Source organism: Neomonachus schauinslandi, chromosome 6 (genome assembly GCF_002201575.2).
Source record: "Neomonachus schauinslandi chromosome 6, ASM220157v2, whole genome shotgun sequence".
Lineage (NCBI taxonomy): Eukaryota > Metazoa > Chordata > Mammalia > Carnivora > Phocidae > Neomonachus > Neomonachus schauinslandi.
Window position 1 is genome coordinate 55,178,467 of NC_058408.1, and position 25,821 is coordinate 55,204,287.

The following is a 25,821-nucleotide window of genomic DNA, read 5'->3' on the forward strand; positions in this document are numbered from 1 at the left end:
TGAAAACCTTAATGCTTATCCTCCTATTTGCATCCTTTGGACTTTGTCTCTGGCTATAGTCTTCTTGATCCCCTTGTTACAAACTTAGATTCTCTCAACCCACCTGTTCCAATACACCCCTGAAAGTCCCCACCTCAGAGTTTCCCAGCTACCGCTCTTGCACACAGGGCCACGACTGGCCTGCTTTGGTCTCACAAGTGGGAACCAAATAAGAGGTCATGAACGTAAGGACCCAGGCCACCCTCCCCCCAAACCCCAGGACTTCCAAATCTGAAGGACATTGAACTCAGAAAAGACAGAATGCAACCTGAAACTGGTGGTAACTAGCCTCACGAACTGCTTGGAAGGGGCTCTGAGGAGGCTGCCAGTCCTCCACTCACTAGCTCAATCATGGTGCTCAGGATTCCAATTTCAGGGCACTGAAGTGGAGGATGCAAGAATGTAGAAGAACTTTCTAGTAAACCTATATAGATGCTTGGTTTCTTCACGTAAATGGACAATTTCATAGTCAACCAGTCTCATGATTTTTGAGGGGAGGTGGATAAGAATAATGCTTGATTTTGGAAAAATGCACCATCATGCAAATGCGTATTTAAGATATCTAAGCAGTATTTTTGACCATGTTATGTAAAATGTATCACTTCCACAGCTCCTCAGCCTCCCACAATTCTATTTATCTCAGCAATGGGAGGAGAAGACACTGCTTTATGTATGTAGTTTTAGGAAGAACCATAAGACTCTCCCATCCCAAGAGATGAACTCACCTAAAGGGCTTCCCCAGCAGCTTTGCTGAGCAGTTGGCTCAATGTGTGTGGTTAGAAGGCCATCTGTTGGGACAGCCCAACCTAGGCTGCAGAGCTGGGTGAACTCTCAACCATATGGATAAGCCCATGTACTTTTTTTTTTTTTTAAGATTTTATTTATTTGAGAAAGAGAGAAACAGCAAGAGAGGGAACACAAGCAGGGGGAGTGGGAGAGGGAGAAGCAGGCTTCCCGCAGAGCAGGGAGCCCTATGCGGGGCTTGATCCCAGGACCCCGGGATCATGACCTGAGCTGAAGGCAGACGCTTAACGACTGAGCCACCCAGGCGCCCCAAGCCCATGTACCTTGAAGAAAGTGAGGGAGTACATGGAGCCTCATGGTTTTCCCCAGGGTTGGGTCAATGTAAAAATGATTTACTTAGTACTGAGGTTTATCACTTCAATTTAAAAATTTTTTAATTTAATAGGCTTTTTAAAACAAAATCTAAAGCAGGTTATTTTGATGTTTGTTGAATGAAATATAATACTATTGAAAAGCCTGTTAACTAGTGACTCCATTAAGTTTGCTAAATAACCAGAAGTTTCCCATCTTTAGTTCATATTTATTAATCAAACAAAAAGAAGTATAAAACTCTTACTTACATTCTGTAAGGATTATATAAAATAATATAAATGGCTATATTCAGGAATAATAGGCATCATTCTTATTCATAGAGGTGAAAATTGGAGAGCCAAATACTCTACACATTATTTACTCTGTGCTTCACTGAACTTTAGAAACATGGAAAACATTTATTAAAAATATAAACTGTTGAAATAAGTTGTCACTAAAAGTAATAATACACATGAAATAAAAGCCATAGAATAAAGTGGGGAGGGGGGCAAGTTACCTGGGTAATTTTAGTTTTGTCCCATTGTGAGACCTTAGGTAGGAATTCCGTATCAGAGGGACTAGGCAGGAGGCACTGATTTCCAGACTTATCATATATTGTGGATTTATTTTTTTCAATATCCGCTGTATTAAGGAAAACAGTTTAAGGTTTTTATTTGATCATTAGTTCCTTCTATGACATTGCTATTTCCAATTTCTCCTTCCTACCCAATTCTGGAGATCTAAAGTATTCTGAACATTTAATTCTCTGCTGATAGTTTAATCACATCAAATATTATGACAGCACTGATCCAGAGTCCATAAAGTGTTTAAGTGAGGCCTCTGTGAAATATGAATGAAAGACATAGATAATTTTCATAGGTTGAGCAGATGTTGAATACATTTAGGCCATCGCCATCAAATGCATCACTCAGTGCACTGGAAAAGCTGTTGCTGAGTTGGAGTGTTTATTGGTAGAAGAGCAGACTTGGAGGCGTTTTGCAAGGAGCTGGGGAATTTGTATAGCAGGAAAGCCAAAAGCTCTCAATGAAAACTTCAGATGTCTTTAGTTCCAGAGAAGGTGAGTTTCAGTGATTTCATTTGTTTAACAGCTCTACAGAGATTTAATTGACATACAGCTTATTTAAAATGTACAATTTGATAAGTTTTTATATATGTATATACCAATGAAAACATTACTGCAGTAAAAAACAAAACAAAACAACAACCATATTCATTCCCTCCACCACACCTGCTCCCTGTGCCCACCCCTGATCCAAAGGCAGCCACAGATCTGCTTTCGGTTATCCGCCTTCTGTCAAGTTTGTATTTTCTATTTTCTAATTTTATATAAGTGGACTCATATAGCATGTACTCTTCCATTGTTTGGCATTTTTCATTCAGCAAAAGTATTTTGTGATTGATCCGAGTTGTATGTATCAATAGTTCATTCCTGTTTCACTGATGAATACTATTCCATTGTATGTATATACCATCATCTGCTAATCCATTTACCTATTGATAGACATTTGGGTTGTTTCTAGTTTTTGGCTTTTCCAAATAAAGGTGCTATCAACATTTGTGTACAAGTCTTGGTATGGATATCGGCTTTCATTTCTCTTAGGTATATCCTAAGTTATGGAATGACTGAATCATTTGGTAGATGTGTGTTTATCTTTTCAGGATACTGCAAATTGTTTTCCAAAATTGTTGAACCATTTCACACTCTCTCTAGCAATGTGTGAGAGTTCCAGTTGCTTCACATCTTTAATAACATATGGTATGGTCAGCGTTTCAATTTTAGACATCTAGTGGTATCTCATTGCAGTTTTTAAGTTACATGCCTTTTATGACCAAATATTGAACATCTTTTGGTGTGCATCCTTGCCATCTGTGCTTCTTTGGTGAAATGTTTCAAAGAACTCAAATTCAAATTTACTATTTTTTAATTTGTCGTCTGTTTTCTTACTGAGTTTGAGTGTGCATTTTTAAATTCTGGATATAGGCCTTTTCTCAGATATGTAACTTGTACATAATCTTCTCCCAGTGTATGGTTTATCTATTCTCTTAACAGTGTCTTTCAAAGAGCAGAAATACTGAATTTTTCATTTTTAAAATTTATAGGTCATGCTCTTGGTGTCGTATTTAAGAAATCCTTGGGGCGCTTGGGTGGCTCAGTCGGTTGAGCATCCAACTCTTGATTTTGGCTCAGGTCATGACCTCAGAGTCCTGAGGTCGAGCCCTGAGATGGATTAGGGGATTAGGATTCTCTCTTTCCCTCTCCTTCTGCCCCTCCCTGCTGCCATCTCCCCAGTCCCTCCTCTTAAAAAAAAAAGAAATCTTTGCCTAACTCAAGATACAAAGACTTCTTTTAGTTTCATAATTTTAGATTTTACATTTAGTCTTATGGGTCCATTTTGAATTAGCTTTTGCATTATGTATAAGATACAGATCAAAGTTATTTTCTTTTGCATATATATAACCAATTTTTCCAACACAATTTACTGATGTTTTCTCTTTTTTCACTGAACTTCCTTTGAACTTTTATCAAAAAGCATTTGACCAGGTGGGAGGGATGGGGTGGCTGGGTGATGGACATTGGGGAGGGTATGTACTATGGTGAGCACTGTGAATTGTGTAAGACTGATGAATCACAGATGTGTACCCCTGAAACAAATAATACATTATATGTTAATAAAAAAATTTTTTTTAAAAGCATTTGACCATACATATGTGGATCTATTTATAATCTGCACCTGTGTTCTTGAGGAACTCTGGTCTGTAGTCTTTTTGTTTTTGTTTTTCTTGTAAAATCTTTATGTGCTTTTGGTATCAGAATGTTGCTGGCCTCACTGAAAGAGTTGGCAAGCATTCCCTCATTCTCACATGTCTGTAAGAATTTGAATAGGATTGGTATAGTTTCTTCCTTTAATTGTTTGCTAGATCATTTCAATCTGGAGTTTTCTTTATGGGTATTATATTTTCATTTTACTCAAAATACTTTCAATTTCCATTTTTATTTATTTTTTGACTCATGGGTTATTGAGAAGTGGACTACCTAGTTTCCAAATATTTTGAATTTTCCAGATATCTTTCTGGTTTTTATTTCTAATTCAATTCCATTTTGGTCAGAGAATATATTTTGTATGAAATAAAGACATTTTTCTATGGCTTGAATATGGTTTATTCTGGTAAATTTCATTTTTCCTTGAGAATGTTCATTTTTCCATTATTGGTGGAGTGTTTTATAAATGTCAGTTAGGTCAAGTTCGTTCAAGTCTATATCCTTAATAATTTTCTGTGTAATTATGAATTATTGAAAGAAGGATACTGAATTCTCTGACTATAATTCTATATCTACTCCAGTTCTATTCATTTTTATTTAATGTATTGATTTTTAATTTTTATATATTTTTGATTTTAGGGACATATGTATTTAGGATTATTATGTCTTATTAATTAATTGACAGCTTTATCATTATGAAATGACCCTCTTTTTCCCTGGAAGCATTCTTTGCTCTGAAATATAAATAAATATATAAATAATTATATTTATTTATATATATATAATAAATATATGTAAATAAATATATAAATAAATATATAAAATAAATATTTATTTATTGTTACATATATATTTATATTATATTTTTTTGATATTGACTTAGCCACTCTAGTTTCCTTTTGACTAATATTACCATGTTATATATCATTTTCCAACTTTTAACTTTTATTCTATTTGTGGCTTTGCATTTAAAGTGGATTTCTCATAGGCAGCATATAGCTGAGTCTTGCTTTTTGTCCAATCTGATAATCTCTGCCTTTTAATTGGAGGTATTCAGAATATTTACAGTTACTCTAGATGGCTTTCAGTCTTCACTATTTGTTTTTTACTTTTCCCACCTGTTCTTTCTATTTTTCCTCTTTTTTGTTTTTTCTTTTTCTTCTTCTTCTTTTTTTTTTTTGAGAGAAAGCTGGGGTGGGGAGGGGCAGAGGGAGAGGGAGAGAATCTTAAGCAGACTTGGCGCTCAGGGGCTCCATTTCATGACCCTGAGATCATGACCTGAGCTGAAATCAAGAGTTGGTTGCTCAAACAACTGAGCCACCCAGGCACCCCTTTTTTGTCTTCTTTAACAGTGCTTAAAACATTACATCTCCATTTTGGTTTATTATATGTAACTCTTTGCTATGTCATCTAAGAGGCTGGTTTAAGGTTTATAGTATACATCTTTAACTTTTCACAGTTTACTTTTAAGGGATATTTCATGACTCTGTGCAAGAACCTTAAACTGTAGTCATACTTCCTCTTTCAAGCCTCTGAACTATTGTCATATATTTCGCTTTTACATTGTTATTATTTTTTGCCTTTAACAAGTGATTATCATTTTATTTTATTTTATTTTATTTTTTTAAAGATTTTATTTATTTATTTGACAGAGAGAGACACAGTGAGAGAGGGAACACAAGCAGGGGGAGTGGGGAGGGAGAAGCAGGCTTCCCGCTGAGCAGGGAGCCCGATGTGGGGCTCGATCCCAGGACGCAGGGATCATGACCTGAGCCGAAGGCAGACGCCTAATGACTGAGCTGCCCAGGCACCCCTAACAGGTGATTATCATTTTAAAAGATTTAAATAATGAGAAGAGAATTTTAGTATTTATCTACATAGTTGCACCCCATTACTCTTAATTCCTTTATGTAGATCTAGATTTTCACGGATTTTTTTTTTTCTTGAAGGATTTCCTTTAATATTTCTTATAGTGCAGATAGGCTGGTGATGAATTCTGGCAGCTCTTGTATGTCTAAACATGTCTTTATTTCACTTTTGTTTTTAAAAGAATTTTTGCTGACTAAAGAATTCTAGATTGACTTTTTTTTTTCTTTCAGTACATTGGGAGGCTGCACGATTGCCTATGGTTTTTATTATTTCTGATGAGAAACTTGCTTTCATCTTTACCTTTGTTCCTCTGAATGAAATGTCTTTTTTCCTCCGGCTCTCTCTCTTTTTTTTTTTTTTTTTTAAGATTTCATTTATTTATTTGACAGAAAGATACACAGCAAGAAAGGGAACACAAGCAGGGAGAGTGGGAGAGGGAGAAACAGGCTTCCCGCGGAGCAGGAAGCCGGGATGTGGGGCTTGATCCCAGGATTCTGGGATCTTGACCTGAGCGGAAGGCAGACGCTTAACCACTGAACCACCCAGGCGCCCTCCTCTGGCTCTCTTTAAAATTACACTGTTGATCTCTGCCAGAGTGTCCTTCATCTCAGATATTGTAGTTTTCATCTCCAGAGGTTCAATTGAAGTCTTTTAGAAAGTTTTCTATATCTCTACTTAACATGCTCATCTTTTTCTCTGACTCCTTAAATAAATGGAATATATTACAATAATTGTTTTAATGTCCCTGTCTAGTAATGCTATCATCTGGGTCAGTTTTGATTAATTTTTCTCCTCATTATGGATTGTAGTCTGCTTCTTTGCATGCCTAGTAATTTTACTGGATGTCAGACACTGTAAGTTTTAACTTGTTGAGTGTTGGAATTTTTGTATTCCTAGAAGTAGTCTTGAGCTTCATTCTGATGAGCATTTAAAGTATTTGGAGATTACTTGATCTTTTAAATCTTGTTTTTAAGCTTTGTTAAGTGGCACTAAAACAATTTAGTCTAGAGATAATTTTTTTCCTTCTAATGAAACAAAACACTTTGAGTACTCTACTTCATTACTTACAAATCATTAAGTTTTAAATTCTGGCTTATGGTCATAGGCACTATTCCCAGCCTTTGTGAGTTCATTGGATTTTTCTCTCTAACCATTCTCCCTGGCCTCAGGTAGTTTCCTCACATGCATGTTCTGATCACTCCATACCTGAATGGTTAAAGGGGACCCTCTGCAGGTCTCTGGAGTTCTCTCTTTGTGCACTCCTCTCTGGTACTCAGACCTGTAAACCCTAGGTATCTTGACCTCTCTAGATTCCTAATTCTGTCTCTTCAACTTGGTGAGACTACTGGATTAGAGCCTAAAAACTTACTTTAGGCAATTGTAATCTCCACCTCATTTGTTCATTTGTTCCCATCTCTCAGGAATCATTGTCCTTTGATATCTGATGTTCATTGCCTTAAGAACAATTATATATATTTATATTTGTATATTTAATAGTCATGTATTATGGGAGGATGAATCTTTTCTCTGTTTAATAGTTTGCTTGGAAATAGTTTGATACTTTCAGGACTTGCTTTTATGCTTTGTTAGGCTGTCCAGAGCAGCATCTACTTTAGTCTTGGGCTAATTTTTCCCAACCACTGAAGAATCTGAGTATTCTATTTGATGCCCCATTAGAGGAGAAAAATATGCCTCCTTTTTAAAAGTCTCATTGGCAATCTTTCTTCTTCTTCCCTTCCTCCCCACAGCATTCCTGTCCCCACCATTAACACCCAACACTAAGTACAATACTTTATAGATCTTGAAGAACCAAATATTAGTAGCATATTTTGATAATTCTAAAAAGATTACAAAATATATTTTAGAAAGTGGGGCTATAGATCTTGGGGTAGGATTTAGAAATCTACAGACATAGAGCCTTCTTGGGACCCACAAGTAGAATAATTAGGGACAAATTCTTAGTATCCATTAGAAGAGATGGTAAATCATTCTTACCATTCTGACACTTTGCAATGCAGAGGAGGTGATACAGTCCTAAGGATGCTTGTTGTGTGATTAAGGGATCATTGTGGCAACACAGAAGAGACAGTTCTGCTGCCAGGACACCCAAACATGGAGCATCAACACTTGCCTGATGGAAAAACAAAGGAGTAAAAAATGTATTTGCTATGCATAGTTAACATTGAATGTCTGCATCTGATCCATATATATATATATATATATCAGCCTAGGATTAGAGGATGAGCTTCAGAATTTACAAAACCTATATTCAGATCTGTTCCTGAGCCTCAATTTCCTCATCTATAAAATGTGGATAATAAATGCTACCTTGTAATAGTTATTGGGGGGACTATTTACGACAAAAAAGAAAGTTCTTAGCAAAGTGCTTGGAAAGAATAGCAACTCAACTAATGCTAGTTTCTATTCCATGAGTTAGGTAGCAATTTTCAGGTAGCAAATTCCCAGGATATTGGGGCAGGGGATGGATACCCTAAAACTTTCATGCTTTCTTCTCTATGTACAACACACTTCAGATGACACTCTTCAGTTACACTGGAGAAATGTAACTTTTCCTCCTAGAATTGTTCTGATTCTTCGAAGGGATATTCATTTTTTAAAACTCGGGGCATTATTTGCAACAACGTGGATGGAACTGTAGGGTATTATGCTGAGCAAAATAAGTCAAACAGAGAAAGACATGTATCATATGACCTCACTGATATGAGGAATTCTTAATCTCAGGAAACAAACTGAGGGTTGCTGGAGTGGGGGGTGGGATGGGAGGGATGGGGTGACTGGGTGATAGACACTGGGGAGGGTATGTGCTCTGGTAAGCGCTGTGAATTGTGCAAGACTGTTGAATCTCAGATCTGTACCTCTGAAACAAATAATGCAATATATGTTAAGAAAAAAAAAAAGAAGAAGAAGGTAGCGGGAGGGGAAGAATGAAGCGGGGGAAATCGGAAGGGTAGACGAACCATGAAAGACGATGGACTCTGAAAAACAAACAGGGTTCTAGAGGGGATGGGGGTGGGAAGATGGGTTAGCCTGGTGATGGGTATTAAAGAGGGCACGTAATGAATGGAGCACTGGGTGTTATGCACAAACAATGAATCATGGAACACTACATCTAAAACTAATGATGTAATGTATGGTGATTAACATAACAATAAAAAATAAAAAAAAAACTCGGGGCATTTACTTCTGATGTCAAAGCTACTATTACAATATATGTATTTCCTCCTACAATTTCCTTGACACACAGGCTACTCAAATATTTAGATTTTCATCTTGATTAATTTGTCAAGAAGAAAAGAGAGGTGGAAGACACATTCTGCTTTTGTGAAGGTTTGAGTACCATTACCATTTTTTTAAACAAATAATTGTGTTTACATATAGGTTTGGTAAACTAGTGAGTCTTCTTGTTTCTAAGACAGGTGATTACTTTTATTAAATAGATTCTTTGAGGATTAGAGCAAATGTTGGTGGTAAAAGAGTCCAAGTCAACCCTCTGGGAGGATTCCAAGGCCTGCTTCTCCTTCTTTCTCGTCTCTTATGTCCTCTTTTCAATGTCTCTTATGTTGCTTGACCCACCTCTCTCTCTCTCTCTCAATCTTACACACACACACAGACACACACAGACACACACACACGCACACGCACATGCACACAGAGTTATTCTTAAAGAAGAGTGGGAAGCAACCTGGGTCATGGGCCAAAGGCATGTGAACAAGGATGCTGGGAGTGATAGTCTCAGTAGAAGAAGGGGAGATAATCTTTTGCTTCTGTGGATGTTCTCTGATTCTTTCTGCCCATACTTTTTTGTAAGCCTGGGCTTGGAACCCCTCTATTCTAGGAGTCCTATGACTTAGGAGAATCTAGAAGCAGACAGTATGGGATGCTTCTACTCCAGGATCTAGGGAGACATGTTTTTTTCCTTGGACATTCTTTTCTTCGGAGTTACATTCCAACTTTCTTTTTCCATCTAAGGGCAAGATTTTAGAATCACCAGAGTGAAGAGTTGTGTTTTTGTATTGGGCATGATGGAAGAGTACTTCTCTCAGTTTAGTTCACAGACACTGGGAACAATTTTTAGTGGTTTACCCCTACAGTCTTATTGTATTATAACTTTTGCCTCAAATGGCCTTTCTTGATTACCCCTTCTCAAGAACTTGTGGATGTATAATTCTTACCAGGTGTTTTTGTAAATGAAGCTATCAGTGGTCTGTCTATTCTGTTTGCTAGATCAGGTCTGTCTAGGTGTTGTCTCCATTGTAGGTGTGGCCATGTCTAGATTGTATGGCATGTTTGAGGAGGATGGGGAACATGACCTTGGATAAGACAAGATAGGAAGATAGGAAGATAAGACAAGGTAGGAAGAAGGCCATATGGACCATGGAGCACACAGATTATGCACTGCACAGCCCCTTCAGAAGTGTGCCAGCCACAACTACACCCTCTCCAACATAAGACTTTGGGAACTTCTAATACAATATGGCCCTGTTTTTATAGAAAATCTATCCAAGTGCTGGAAAGAAAAAAAAAAAAAACACCTCAAGATCTGAGAAAAGAAGCTTCTCGGTATTAATCCCTTAGCTTAAGTATTTCTACTTGGTTTTCTGACCCTTTCTTACTGGAATCCTTCTTTGAAGATCTGGCCCCTCCAGTTCCTTATCTCAACAATAATGATAGTTTTAGATGCTAAATTCCAGAGGCAACCACTCCTAAGTTTTTTAGCTGCTTCTTCTGGAAGTCACCTCTTTATCTCTAAGATGGACTTCCATTTCTGTTCTAATATCAGTTTAGGACATTGCTTATCTCTTTCTGCTGTGATAAATTAGGGTTTAGCTCAATTACATCCTTCCACTTTGCCACAATCCTTTCAATATAGCATATTACCCATTATGTGTATTACTATTTTTAGTCATTCCCTTTTCTATTTTCACAATATAGTAATACTTTTATTTCTTGTTCAAAATATATCTTGTTGATCCTCCACTTTATGTAGTAGGTGTTTTGGAGCACTCTTATTTCCCTTCAACTTTCTTCTATCACTTCTACTTCCCTACTTCTTTCGCCTGTACTTTATTTTGCATTTTTTTATTGTGGCAAAAAATATACATAACCTACAATTTATCATTTTAATCATTTTAAAGTACATTACTCGGTGGGCATTAAGTTCATTCACAATGTTGAACAACAATCACCTCTCTCTAGCTCTAAATGCTTTTTTTTTCCTGAGAGAGAGAGAGAGAAAGAGAGAGAGAGAGAGAATGAGCGGAGTGGGGAGGTGCAGAAAGAGAGGGAAAGAGAGAATCTTAAGCAGGCTCTGCATTGAGCTTGGAACCCGACATGGGGCTCAATCTCATGACACTGAGATCTTGACCTGAGCTGAAACCAAGAGCGGATGCTTAACTGATTGAGCCACCTAGGCGACCCTCTAACTCTAAATATTTTTCATCACCTCAAGTGAAAGCCATGTACCATTAACCAGTCATTCCTTATTCTTCTGTCCTCCCAGTTCCTGGCAACCACAAAGCTGCTTTCTGTCTCTGTGGATTTGCCTACTCTGCTATTTCATATAAATGGAATCATACAACATGTAACTTTTTGTGGCTAGTTTCTTACACTTAGTGTGTTTTTAAGTTTCATTAGTGTTGCATTATATATCTGAATTCATTTATCTTTATGGCTGAGTAATAGTCTATTGTATGAATATACCACATTTTATTTGTCCATTCACTTTGCTGATGGACAATTAGGTTGTTTCCACTTCTTGGCTATTGTGAATTATGCCACCATGAACATTCGTGTAGAAGTTTCTGTTTGAACATCTGTTTTAAATTCTTTTGGGCGTATACCTAAGATTGCTGGGTCATATGTTAATTCTATATTTAACTTGTTGAGGAACCACTAAACTATTCTCTGCACTTTTGTTTTTGCATTGTTAAGTTGATAGCATTTGCATTGTGGGTTTTTTGTGATCGATGTATAGATTGATCCTAAAAGTTGAAAATCAATAATGTGGTCTTATTATTGTGACTAAGTAAAATTGTTCAATGCATAGGTCATGCTCACTTTAATTATATCTTCTTTTGGCATATAAATAGGTCTTCTCTACCTTTTTTGAGGCTAAAATCTCACCTGTGCCCTGAGTTGTCTCTTTATTTTTGATAATCACGTTTTTCTCTTTATTTATCTTGGGCTGACTCTTGTATTGGGAGAGTTTAATCAAATATCTGGCAAATCTGGTTATCTAGTCATACTTAAAAATGTAATGCTTCTTGGCGGGGTTTATATATGTGAGCAAGGCTTGTCAAAATGTGGGCTTAGCTTTTGAGTCGTTAGGTGTGGAAGCCGGGGTCATGCTGAAATATATGGAAACAACATAATCAAGACAATTTTCTCAGGGATTTTTTAAGCATTTTGAGAAAAAGTCCTCAAATTTTACCTGCCAATGGACCATGTCCCTGTGGAATATAGTGTGTGCATCAAGGGGGATAGAAGGCAGTGTGGATTCTTCTATATAAACTTTTGGTGAATCCTTTCAGTTAATGCATATATTTTTGGCCTTCCTTTGCCTCTCATTCTTTATCATTACTGGGCTTCCATAGCTCCCACTTCTCCAAGGTTGCACAGGGCAAACCTCTTCATGAAAAGCTGTACCTCCTCCTAATGATCGTGTGCACCTGCCTTTCAGCTTCCTGTGCTAGGCTTTGTCAGTTACCATTTTCTGTCTTATCTATCATCCAGAAGTTTATTGACAGCACTATCCCATTGAAAATTTTTATGAATTTCACAAATGTCATTACTACCATTTTGTGAGGACTTTAAAGGGAGAGGAGAGAAAGGCATGTAGACAATCGGTCAGCTTTGATTGGAAATCCTTCACGCATCTTTTATTTATTTATTTTTTAATTTTAATTACAGTTAGAGATACAGTATTATATTAGTTTCAGGTGTACAATACAGTGACTCAACAATTCCATACATTACCTGGTGCTCATCATGACATCCTCTCAATCCCCATCACCTATTTAACCCATGCCCCTACCTGTCTCCCCTCTGGTAACCATCAGTTTAATTCTCCATAGTTAAGAATCTGTTTCTTGGTTTGTCTCTCTCTCTCTCTCTTTTCTCCTTTGCTCATCTGCTTTGTTTCTTAAATTCCATATATGAGTGAAGTCCTATGGTATTTGTCCTTCTCTGTCTTATTCTGCTTAGCATTATACTCTCTAGCTCCATCCTTGTTGTTGAAAATGACAAGATTCATTCCTTTTTATGGCTGAGTAATATTCCATATATATTCCATATATAATAATATGTATATATATATTCCATATATATAACATGTATATATATATTCCATATATATAATATGTATATATATATTCCATATATATATATGTCACATCTTCTTTATCCATTTATCAGTTGATGAACACTTGGGCTATTCCCATGTCTTGTCTATTGTAAATAATGCTGCTATAAACATAGGGGTGTATGTATCCCTTTGAATTAGTGTTTTTGTATTCCTTGGATAAATACCCAGTAGTGCGATTCCTAGATCATAGGGCAGTTCTATTTTTAACTTTTTGATGAATCTTCATACTGTTTTCCAGAGTGGCTGCACCAGTTTGCATTTCCACCAACAGTGCCAGAAGGTTCTTTTTTCTCCACATGCTTGCCAAAACCTGTTGTTCCTTGTGTTTTTGATTTTAGCCATTCTGACAGGTGGGAGGTGATATCTCATTGTAGTTTTGATTTATAGTTCCTTGATGGTAAGTGATGATGAGTATCTTTTCTTGTGTCTGTTGGCCATCTGGATGTCTTCTTTGGAGAAATGTCTATTCATGTCTTCTGCCTATATTTTAATCAGATTATTTGTTTTTGGGGGTGTTGAGTTTTATAAGTTCTTTATATATTTTGGATACTAACTCTTTATCAGATATGTCATTTGCAAATATCTTCTCCCATTCAGTAGGTTGTCTTTTAGTTTTGTTGGTTGTTTCCTTCTCTGTGCAGAACATTTTTATTTTGATGTAGTCCCAATAGTTTATTTTTGCTTTTATTTCCCTTGCTTCAGGGGACCTATCTAGAAAAATGTTGCTAAGGCCAATGTCAAAGAAGTTACTGCCTGTGTTCTCTTCTAGGATTTTTGTAGTTTCAGGTTTCACATTTAGATCCTTAATCTATTTTGAGTTTATTATTGTGTATGGTGTAAGAAAGTGGTCATTTTCATTATTTTGCATGTTTTTGTCCAGTTTTCCCAACACCATTTGTTGAAGACACTGTCTTTTCCCATTGGGTATTCTTTCCTGCTTTGTCAAAGATTTATTGACCATATAATTGTGGATTTATTTCTGGGTTTTCTATTCTGTTCTATTGATCTATATGTCTATTTTTGTGCCAGTACCATAATGTTTTGATTACTACAGCTTTGTAATATAAATTAAGTCCAGAATTGTGATGTCTCCAGCTTTGCTTTTCTTTTTCAAGATTGTTTGGCTATTTGGGGTCCTTTGTGTTTCCATACAGACTTTAGGGTTATTTGTTCTAGTTCTATGAAAAATGCTGGAGGTATTTTCATAGGGATTGCATGAAATCTATAGACTGCTTTGGGTAGTATAGACAATATTTGTTCTTCCAATCCATGAGCATGGAATGTCTTCCTGTTTCTTTGTGTCATCTTCAACTTCTTTCATCAGTGTTTTTATAGTTTTCAGAGTATAGATCCTTAACCTCCTTGATTTGGTTTATTTCTAGGTATCTTACAATTTTTGGTGCAATTGTAAATGGGATTGTTTTCTTAATTTCTTTTTCTGATGCTTCATTTTTGGTGTATAGAAATGCAACAGATTTCTGTAGATTGATTTTGTATCCTGTGACTTTACTGAATTTATCAATTCTAACAGCTTTTTGATGGGTTTTTTGGGGGGTTTTCTAGACAGAGTATCATGTCATCTGCAAATAGTGAATGTTTCAGTTGTTCCTCATCAATTTGGATGTCTTTTATTTCTTTTTGTTGTCTGATTACTGTGGCTAGGACTTCCAGTGCTATGTTGAATAAAAGTGGTGAGAATGGGCATCCTTGTCTTCTTCCTGACCTTAAGAGAAAAGCTCTCAGTTTTCTCTTTTTTCATATTAAGTCTGGCTAGAGGTTTATCAATTTTATTGATTTTTTCAGAGAACCAGCTCCTGGTTTTATTGATCTGTTCTTTTTTTTTTTTTTAAGTTTCTATATTATTTATTTCTGCTCTAACCTTTATTATTTTCTTTCTTCTGCTGCGTTTAGGTTTTGTTTGCTGTTCTTTTTCTAGCTCCTTTAGGTGTAAGGTTAGGTTATTTATTTGAGATTTCTCTTACTTCTTGAAGTAGACCTGTATTGCTATAAACTTCCCTCTTAGAACTGCTTTTGCTGCATCCCAAAGGTTTTGAACCATGTGTTTTCATTTTCATTTGTTTCCATGTAATTTTTAAATTTTCTTTTATTTCCTGATTGATCTGTTCATTGTTCAGTTGCATGTTATTTAACTTCCATTTACTTGTGGTCTTTCCAAATTTTTTCTTGTGGTCGATTTCTAGTTTCATAATGTTGTGGTCAGAAAAGATAAGTGGTATGACTTTGATCTTTTTGAATTTGTTGAGGCTTTTTTCATGTTTTGGTATGTGATCTATTCTGGAGAATATTCTGTGCACTTGAAAAGAAAGTGTATTCTGCTGTTTCAGGATGGAGTGCTCTGAATACATGTTATCTCCTTCTGGTCTAGTGTGTCTTTCAAAACCACTGTTTCTGTATTCATTTTCTGTTTGAATGATTTGTCCATTAATGTAAGTGAGATGGGAAAGTCCCTTATTATTATTGTATTATTGTCAATGAATTCTTTTATGTTTGTAATTAATTGTTTTATGTATTTGGGTGTCTCATGTTGGGTGTGCAAATATTCACAATTGTTATATCTTCCTGTTGGATAGTCCATTTTATTATTATATAGTGCCCTTTGTCTCTTGTTACAATCTCTTTAAAAATTTTTTTAATTTACTTTGCAAGAGAGAAAGAGAAAGAGAGAGTGAGAGAACACGAGCAGGGGGAGGGGCAGAGGGAGTAGCAGACTCCCCGCTGAGCAGGGATCCCAATGCAGGGCTTGATCCCAGGAACCTGGGATCATGACTTGAGCAGAAGGCAGATGCTTAACCAACTGAGCCACCCAGGTGCCCTATAATCTGTTTGAAAGTCTAGTTTTCCAATATAAGTTTTGCTACTCTGACTTTCTTTTGATGTCCATTAGCATGATAAATGTTTTTCCATTCCCTTGCTTCCAATCTGCAGGTGGCTTCAGGTCTGGCACGAGTCTCTTGTAGGAAGCATATAGATAGGTCTCATTTTTTTATCCATTCTGTTAGCCTACGTCTTTTGATTGGAGCATTTAGTCTATTTACATTCAAAGTAATTATTGATAAATATGTATTTATTGCCATTTCTTAACCTGTTCTGTGACTGATTCTGAAGATTTTCTCTGATCCTTTCTTGTCTCTCTCTCTATTGTAGTTCGCTGGTTTTCTTTAGTGATATATTTGGATTTTTTCTCTTTATTCTTTGCATGTTTGTTAGTGGTTTTTGATATATGGTTACCATTCGGTTTGTATATAACCTCTTCTGTATATAGCAGTCTATATTAAGTTTATGGTCACTTAAATTTGAATGCATTCTCTTCTCTCCTCCCCATATTTTAGTTACACGTTGTCATATTTTACATCTTTTTATTTTGTGAGTTCCTTGACCGATTTTTTTTACAGAAATATTCATTTTTACTGCTGTTGTGTTTCCTATCTTTATACTGTCGATTTTGGTCTTTGCTTTCCACTCACAGAGTCCCCTTTAGTATTTCTTGTAGGGCTGGTTTAGTGGTCATGAACCCCTTTAGTTTTTGTTTGTCGGAAACTCTTTATCTCTTGTTTTCTGAATAACAGCCTTGCTGGATAGAGTATTCTTGGTTGCACATATATCCCATTCAGCACTTTGAATATATCATGCCACTTTCTTCTGGCCTGCCAAGTTTATGTTGAAAAATCTCCTGCCAGCCTCATGGGTTTTCCCTTGTAACTGACTGATGTTTTTTGTCTTGCTGCTTTAAATTTTTTTCTTTATCAGTGTATTTTACCATTTTAATTATAATATGTCTTGGTGCAAGTCTGCTTTTGTTGGGGGAAGCTCTGTGCCTCCTGGATCTGGATGTCTGTTTCTTTCCCCAAAACTTTTCAGCTATTATTTTTTCAAATAAAATTTCTCCTTGCTTTTTTCTTTTTTCTTCCACTTATGGGACTCCTACAATATGAATGTTATGTTTGATGGAATCACTGAATTCCCTGTCTATTCTTGTTTTGCATAATTCTTTTTTCTCTCTGTTCAGCTTGATTACTTTCTATTACTCTGTCTTCTAGGTCATTGATTTGTTCCTCTGCTTCTCCCAGCCTGCTGTTCATTCATTCCATCAGTCCTGTTTCTGATTTCATTTATTGAGCCCTTTATCTATGACATGCAATTCTTTATCTCTGTGTTAATGGTCTTACTGATGACTTCCATTCTCTTCTCAAGTCCAGCAAGTATCTTTATGATCATTACTTAAAATTCTCTATCCAGGATGTTATTTATGTTTTTCACTTAGATCTGGCTGTGGGCTTGTCCTGTTCTTTTATTTGGAACTAATTCCTCTGTCTTTTTATTTTGTTTAAGTCTCTGTACCTACTTCTTTGCGTTAGAATAGTCAGCTACATCTCTTGTTCTTGAAGATATTGGCCTTATGAAGAAGAAGTCCTATAGTGTCCTGCAGTATAGTGTCCCCTCTTCCCCAGGGCTTGTTGCTTCAGGGAGTATCTCCAGTGTGTCTGTGTGCACTCTGCTGTTGTGTCCTGGCCACTTTATCCTTCAGGCCAGTTGTCTGCAGAGGCTCTCTTTGCCTATTGTGGTCAGTGCTTGGTTCCAGGCCTGAATGTGGCAAGTTTTAACTAGGTGTGCTCCAGTCTGCTTGTGAGATGAGACCTGTCTCCATCACTACCAGAACAGGAACCCTGCAAAACTCCCAGGTCAGGAGATTCAGTGTGGGCAAGGATTTGGGCCATTCTCCTGGGAAAGGGGGCCTGCTGGGCTGGAACTGAGGCAAGTGTGATTGGGAAGGGTGGTTCTACTGGAGCATGGGGTGTCAGGGCTCGGTGTAAGAAAGTTAGGAAGCTAGTATTGGTGCTGTGCTGGTTCCTGCACATGGCTCTGGATTAATTCTGAGGGCAAGGGAGTTCCTTTGTTCTTGGAGGAGTCTCTCCATGAATGCTGCCTCTCTGGGACACACTCAGAGAAGAACAAATAAGTTCACTGTGTGCCCTGAGTGTTCTTCATATCACTGTTTCCACACTGTATGTCCACAGGCTGTTTGTTCTGCCTTCTCTCTACTAGCAGCACCATGTGGCTCTCCCAGAGCCAAGCCTGCTGACCTTTAAAACTCTAGGCTTTAAGCCCCAGTGGTTGCAAGAACTTACGAAATTTGGCCTCTCTTGCTTTCCAAGCCAATTGCTATGGGGAAATCATCTTCCCTGTGTGCTTCCCTCTGTGCTAGTCTATCTCTTGCCCTTCTCCTCAACTGTGGCTCCCTCCCCACCACAGCATTCATGATTCGTTTCTCTCCCAAACTGTGTGTCCACACTTCCTACCATCTTTGGTTTGGACTCTTCCTTACCTTTAGTTGTTCTGCCAGTCTTCAGGTTGATTTCTGGGGTACTTAGGATAATTTGTTAATTATCTACTTGTATTCATGAGACAAAGTGAGCCTAGGGTCCTCCTACTCCACTGCCATTGTCCTCCTTAAATTCCACCCGTCTTTCAAATGCTGATGTGCCAAAGGAACAAACCCAGGGAAAATCTTTCTGTTAATGATATAAGATGACATGTTTAGCTCACATTTCCTTGCCTGTTTGAAAATTGAATAGTTTAATTGAAGGGACAAATATTCTTTGATTGTAGAAGTTTTTTTCACCATGATAGCACATAGGTCATATAAGGAGAATTACTACATTAAAAAGTATTTTTGATAGAATACAAATGGTAGTCAGGATTGTTCAATAGGACAAGGGCCTCTGAGACCCTGGAAGACAAGGCTAGGGTAATTTATGAAAAAAAAAAAAAAGTCTTTCCAGTGAATGGACAGCACCTGAGAACAGAATGGATAGTTACATATAATTAGAGAAGGGCAAAACAAATCTTCACTGATTATCTTCAATATGTCAGACATAGAGATACACAGATGAGGGCTGTGGGGAGCTTAGTTTTTAATTTAATAATACATTCAGCTGTTTTATTTCATATATTTGTCCTCTCTTCTCCATTAATTTCATGGACTTAACTATCTTTAGAGGACATTATCATAAAGAGAAAGTTTAAAGTTTTAAGCCTCCTTGACTTTGATGAACTGGTTGATGCTAGCTTAGCTTCCATGTTCTGGAAAATGCTAGTGTGCTTCCACCTGGTGGCACTCAGTGAACATTGCAGAACAAAATAATAGGTTATCCTACTTGGCTTCTCAAACAAATCTTGGTTATAGGTAGGAACCCTCATTTTATGAGAGCCTTCTGCCACAGAAGTGGAATTGCACATTTATTTTTTCACAGTTGAGGGGTGGGCTATGTGTAGGGGAGAATGAACTGAGAAGAGGTGATAGAAGATGACAAAACTCCAAAATGTCTTACCTGTTACCTGAGTGGAACTCACTAGAATGAATGAATGGATATATGTATACTGAATGAAAATGCAAAAGCAGATAAAAGCATGTGAATAGAACTTGGTCCGACAGTCACCATCAAATACTTGCTGAGTGCATGAAACATTTATGAACTGTGCAGAAAATAGGCCGGAGTTGTGAACTACACTTAATCTCCAGCCTTGCTAGAAATTTTGTATGATTAGCTTTTCAAACATTTGAATGGATAGCCACCCAGTTTAGAGAACCAGAGAACCAGAAGATTAAAACAAACCGCTCTATCTCTCTTTTGAAATAGACTCAACATGATGCAAAGAACATTATGAACTACCTTTCCTCATGTAAGTAAATTATATTACATCCCAAAGCTGATTTTAAGATTTTATTTATTTGAGAGACAGATAGTGAGAGAGCACGAGCACGAGCAGGGAGAGGGAGAAGCAGGCTCGCAGGACCCTGAGATCACAACCTGAGCCGAAGGCAGATGCTTAACTGACTGAGCCACCCAGGCACTCCACCAAAGCTGATTTTAAACAAAATAGTAAGAATTCAGATATGTTCTAAGGTTTATCTAGGCTTTTTGTCTCAATCTGCCTGGAAGCTATTTGATTAAGTAGTAGAAAATGGGTGGGTGAAAATGATATCATGAATGTATGTTTCTGATCCCCTTTATTCTGAACTCCTGAAATGATTCAAACAATCAGATAAGCAATTAGAAGTGTATGTTTAAAAATCACAGTTAAGGATGAGTTGCAAAACAGAGGCTGGATACACAGTATCCATAAGAGAGAGAAATGTTCATAGATAGTAAGGTTTCTTAGAAGGAAGACAATAATGTTATTAAAAATATAGAAAACCTCAGCAAATACTGGCAATTATGAGATGCCAATTTGTTCTCCATCTGAAAGGCAACAATTAGAAAGTCCAATAACTTCCCAGTGTTGGTGGGAGGTGTAGGGAAACAAGCACTCTAATATCCACAGGAATACAAACTGGAGATAATTTTGTAGTGTTAAAAGTATAAACTATTCCCACTCTTTGATCTATTATCTTTGTAAGTATTTCTAAGTACATATGTACTTGAACAAAGATGACTATTTGTATATTGTTGAACTAGGAAAAAAAAAACTAAATATACTTGGATGTCCATCTATAAGTAGATTACAATACATTAAAACTATGGGATATATGTTTTGGATAAAAGAATGAGATAACTCTACATATATTGCTATGAAAATATCTGAGGAACATACTGTTCAGTGAAAAAATCAAATTGCAGAATCATGTGTAAATATAATGTGATTTTAATAAAGAAGCGCTAAGTAAAAAACTACGCATCTCAGTGTGTGCATGTCTATGTGGGTGTGTACACGGAAGACTGTCTGGCAGGATCCATATCACAGCAGCATGCTAGGGAGGAGATTAGGATGGAGAGGATAGTAAAGAAGACTTCTGCTCTATCTCTAGCATGTTTTACAATGAAAAGACTCAGGAATTACTTGTGTAAATTTCAAATACATATAAAATGGTTTTAAAAATATTTTAAGAAAAGGAGAAATAAGAAGGAAAGTAGAGATGGAAGGATTAATAAGGTTGCAAATAACATTGATTGTGATCCAGAGAGTCAGCAGAAATTTTGACACATTCATTCTGTTTGTGGAAAGCATAAAAGGTCTTAATCAATTGGTTGAGAGACTGCTCTGATTGACATAAAATCATGTATTATATTGACTCTTTTCTTAATATCCCAGCCTGCCAGCATGCTCATACCAAGCAGGCACTTAGAGTTTTCAAGAGCCAGACTTGGAAAGCAGCATTATAGAAATGCAGTCTTCAGAAGCAGGTGGCATGATTGTACTCTGTGACTTACATATCCCCTGACTTTCCTGGATGCAAAGCTTAGCACACTGCTGATGATCACTATAATTCTCTCCTGCAGGTACGAACTATCTTCATTCATCCACACAGCCATGTCCTGTGGAAAACATAAGAATCATCCTAGAGCATGGTGTTTCCATTTCTACAAGTCCCCTCCGACTTCACCAAGTCAAGGGTCCCCATGGACTCCTGATTATTTCACATCTAACCTACATTTATCTCAAAAAGATGACAACAAAGCTAGTTGTATACTACAAGCTATCTACTATACTACTTCATCTACTGTAGTAACTACACTTAGGTTGTATGTTATTTAATTTTATACAACGAATATGTACTAATGATGTGCATTATAAGTCACTTTGTCAGTCATCACAAAAAGTTTAACAGGAGGCTATCATGGGATTGTTAGTTGCTTCTCCTTTTTTTCTTTCAAAGTACATATCCTCTCTCTCCCTCTCTCTCTCATCACAGGATCTGATTTTCAGTTTTAAAAAAGAATTGAAATGTCATCTGATCCTGAAGTGTCATCTTACTCCAGAATTTCCTCTGCAGATTCAGCACTCAGATATTTTCTGGCTCATAGTTGCAGAGAATATTCCCGGAGGCAGCTCAGTTAGAAAGTTCTTGTTAATTTTGATTCAACTCCATCTTGCTGTAACTTCTATTTGTTCTAAATCTTCAGATGTAAGGACATATTTACAAGCTTGGGAAGGGAAGAAGACTGCATATGCCTCACATACCAATCACCACTAATAGATTTCTTAAGGCACTCTGTTGGAGTTCACAGTATTTATGCTAAATCTCCTCCTTTTCACTTGCTCCCATTGTATAAAACTGTTCTGAAATCCATTTCCTAGGGCAGAAGAGTCTCTAAATCCCCGGTGGGGTGGGGGGTGGTGTCAGCCTGTGCCTTTTCCAGGAGTGGGCTTTTAGCTCTTTTTGAGAATCAAGTGAGTTTCTAGACATGGAAGGTTTAAGAACAACATGGTTAAGTAACAGGTTTCCAAGTTAGAGTAGCTTCCCCATTTGTTAGCATTACACATATTATTGCTCCTCTCTTTGCTTCCATTTTCTTATCAGCAAAATGGGGGGAAATAACCATCAGAGGGTTATTTTAAGGATTAAATGAGATAACCTATATATGAAGCATTCTGTTTAGTGCCTGATGTAGAGTAAATACTCAAAAAAACAGTGGTTTATTGGCTGAAAGAGCATGCATAGGGAGATGGTTGTAATAATGGGATAATAATAACTACTTTAAAGGGTTGTGAGGTTAAGTTTTTAAAATGCACAGAAAATATTTGACTCAAATTAGGCACAAATTAACTCTGTATATTTTATTTTCCCTCACATTCCTTCTTGTCTTCAGAGATACTAATTCTGCTTCTTTACTTGAATGTATTTTATGATTTGCACAAACTCATAATGATACTGGTAGAGTAAGTCATTCTGGTTTCCCAGTATTTCCAGACAGGTGCCCCCAGTGATCATAAGACATCCTGAGCAGTCTCCTATCTCTGCCTGGGATGTTAAAAACACAGTGAGGTCTGGATGTAAGTGGGGATTTGGACAGTTGTTAGGCTTTCCGCTGATACCATGGTATCCATGAAGATAGGACACTTTAGCTCCAGAGTTGTTGAGGGGGAAGCAAGCATATAGACACCATCAAAGTATTGTTCCATGGATCTGCAGGTAGTTCAAGCCAATCACACTCTCTTTTCTGCTAACCTATATTGTATTCACTCTTACACTGCCACATAACATTTGGCTTCTTAAGTGTTTTATTGATGCCATCTTCCCAAAATTGAATTCTTAAAATTATGTCTCTGTAATTCAAAGAAAGGGAAATGATTTCACTTTGGGGATAATTATATGGCTCGGGAGGAAAAGAAAAAAATCAGCCACCAAATACTTGAAGAAGACATAGTATGGGAAAAGGGAAATAATAACTGAAATATAGTGAGCTCTTTAGATTTAAGACAAGAAAACAAAAATGCTTATTTTCCCTTTACTTTACCTTTAAGATTTGCAGTTTATAGAGGTCTTTAGACACTAAGATCAGAAGAGTGTCCTCAAATATGTTTAAAATGTTTTGATATAAATTCTGAAAAACAAAAAAAATTACACAACCAGCCAGCCAGATAAAATTAGATGTAATTTTACTCAGTGTCTATGGTTTTGTGTCCTGGGGCCCTGCGTTCTCCCCATAAACTGAAGGTAAGAAAGGAGAGAGGCAGCTCTAGAGATGAGACCTCTCTCAGTAGCCTGTGCCATGAATTGCACCTCCACCTTATAGGGCAGGTGCACTGGGTAGCTGTGCTGAGGAAATAGCAGAGATGTTGCTCACCTTACTGTAGGGATATTCCTCTCTCCACCTTTCTCTGCTCTTATTTCCTTTCTTACAGCATTTGCCCATAAACTCTTGTCCTTGCTAAAACAGTTAACCAAAAATCTCTTCACTCATTTGTTCCTATAACTCCTATACAATCCATTAAATCCCATGACTTGTAGAATTCACAAGGAGTCCAGGGGGTATAGATTAATGCTGGAATATACTGTTGTTAATCTACTGTATCTAAAAAGGGTGAATGAGATGACAACAAGGATTATGACCCGTGGAGGGGCATTCTGCAGAACTGTTGTGGCGCATAATAATAGCTCATAATAATTAAAGGAAACAAAGACTCACTTCCAGGTCCTCTGGGTCATCTTTACTGTTTCCCATTTCCTTCACTTTCTCAAGAGTTGGTATAGCAAATACAATTTTAAAGGAGGACTCTATTATCTTCAGTTGGGTTTCAAACTGCAGTAAGGGATCTAAAAAGCTGGTAAGAAAAAGGTGTAATTATTAAACAGAGGAGAGAACAAATGTAACTTAAGTTTAGTGGCTTTTTCTTGTGCAAGAGAGAATGTACTATAAAATGAGGCCCAGCTCTCAGCTTTATATAACATGTGGGTTTTAAATATTCTCATAAAAATGACAATGGTGCTTTAAATATACAGGAATGAGTTTCTTTTTCAAAATCATCTGTAATCAGTTATTTAGAAACCAGAATATATTTCTCCATAGACATAATAATGTAAAAAGTGGTTACATTTCCAAGCAAGCCCACAAAGCCATGCTGAGCTTTAGTTGAACTATATTACTGCCACATTTTCTCTAAACTGTGACACTATGCTTCTTACATTTTAATATTTCTGAAATTATTGGGATGCATCCTCCAATTCTTGGCAAAAGAAACCTGCCCATCAGCAGTTGGAAAGATAAGTTATGACATAGTTATTATTCCTTAGATATGTGTGATGTAGATAACAGTCCTTCTTCATTTTTTTTTGAGATGAAAATATTTTCTTATTTTCTGAAAAAATGGTGATATAGATGGTAAGGTAAGAAATTTTATGCTAGACTCAGAATATCTTTTCTCTACTGGACAGGAAAATCAAAGTGTCTAATACCCACTGTTTGAAATGGACTCTCTTAGAATACATTAGATAATTTTCAAATCTAGGGAAGATTAATTTGGCTTATTCATGGCTTTAATGAATTACTAGACTCTGAACAGCTATCTATCAAGAGTTTCCAGTAGAATTTTTAGGGGAAGGTATTTAACTTTTAGGGATAAATAACTTGGCTTAGGAAAATGCAAAATTAAGATTTTGATGAAATAGAAAATAGTTTCTTTCAATGTACTTTGAAATCATACTGCTAGTCCTAAAAACGCTAAAATGCTCCAAGTCATGAATAAAGATTAGAAAAATAGCATGATCCTCTAAGGCCATGCATAACTGCTAATGGGCAACAGATCTTCAAATTTTATTAATTAATTAATTAATTTATTTATTTATTTATTTATTTTTAAAGATTTTATTTATTTGACAGAGAGAGATACAGCGAGAGAGGGAACACAAGCAGGGGGAGCGGGAGAGGGAGAAGCAGGCTTCCCGCCGAGCAGGGACCCGATGCGGGGCTCGATCCCAGGACACTGAGATCATGACCTGAACCGAAAGCAGATGCTTAACCACTGAGCCACCCAGGCGCCCCTAGATCTTCAAATTTTAAATGTGAGGAAGGTTGAGTGGGAGACACCAGTGATACTAAAGAAAGACACATGCAAATCTATGGGTCAACGTGGACAATTGCCGTTAAGGATACTTTTTTGGATCCACATATAACTTGCTTTCAAAAGAGTAGTTATTAAATTACAGTGTATTTTACAATAAGTGACATCTTAGAATTAAGAATTTCAGTGTAAATGCTTTTTTTATATTCCAGGGTGCACAACCAGGTGATATAGAAAGGAACTTGAGAAGGAAGACTAAGCATTCCTCACTAAATTACTGTATGCTACAGTAAGCAAAAAGCAATACATATTTTTGCAAGTATAATTTGAAGAACCACAATTGAATAAA

At 36.8% G+C, this 25,821-nt stretch overlaps 1 protein-coding gene across 1 annotated transcript in view; it reads right to left on the reverse strand.

Annotated features, from left to right (window-relative positions):
* Positions 1–25,821, reverse strand: part of MROH9 (maestro heat like repeat family member 9) — a 95,113-nt gene that overhangs the window by 39,013 nt on the left and 30,279 nt on the right. The window contains exons 2-6 of the mRNA XM_021682875.1: positions 24,101–24,236; positions 23,429–23,515; positions 21,401–21,505; positions 7,781–7,916; positions 1,652–1,776 (exon numbers count right to left, since the gene is read on the reverse strand). Of these exons, the coding sequence (XP_021538550.1) occupies positions 1,652–1,776; positions 7,781–7,916; positions 21,401–21,505; positions 23,429–23,515; positions 24,101–24,236 (589 nt within the window). The remainder of the gene's footprint in view (positions 1–1,651; positions 1,777–7,780; positions 7,917–21,400; positions 21,506–23,428; positions 23,516–24,100; positions 24,237–25,821) is intronic.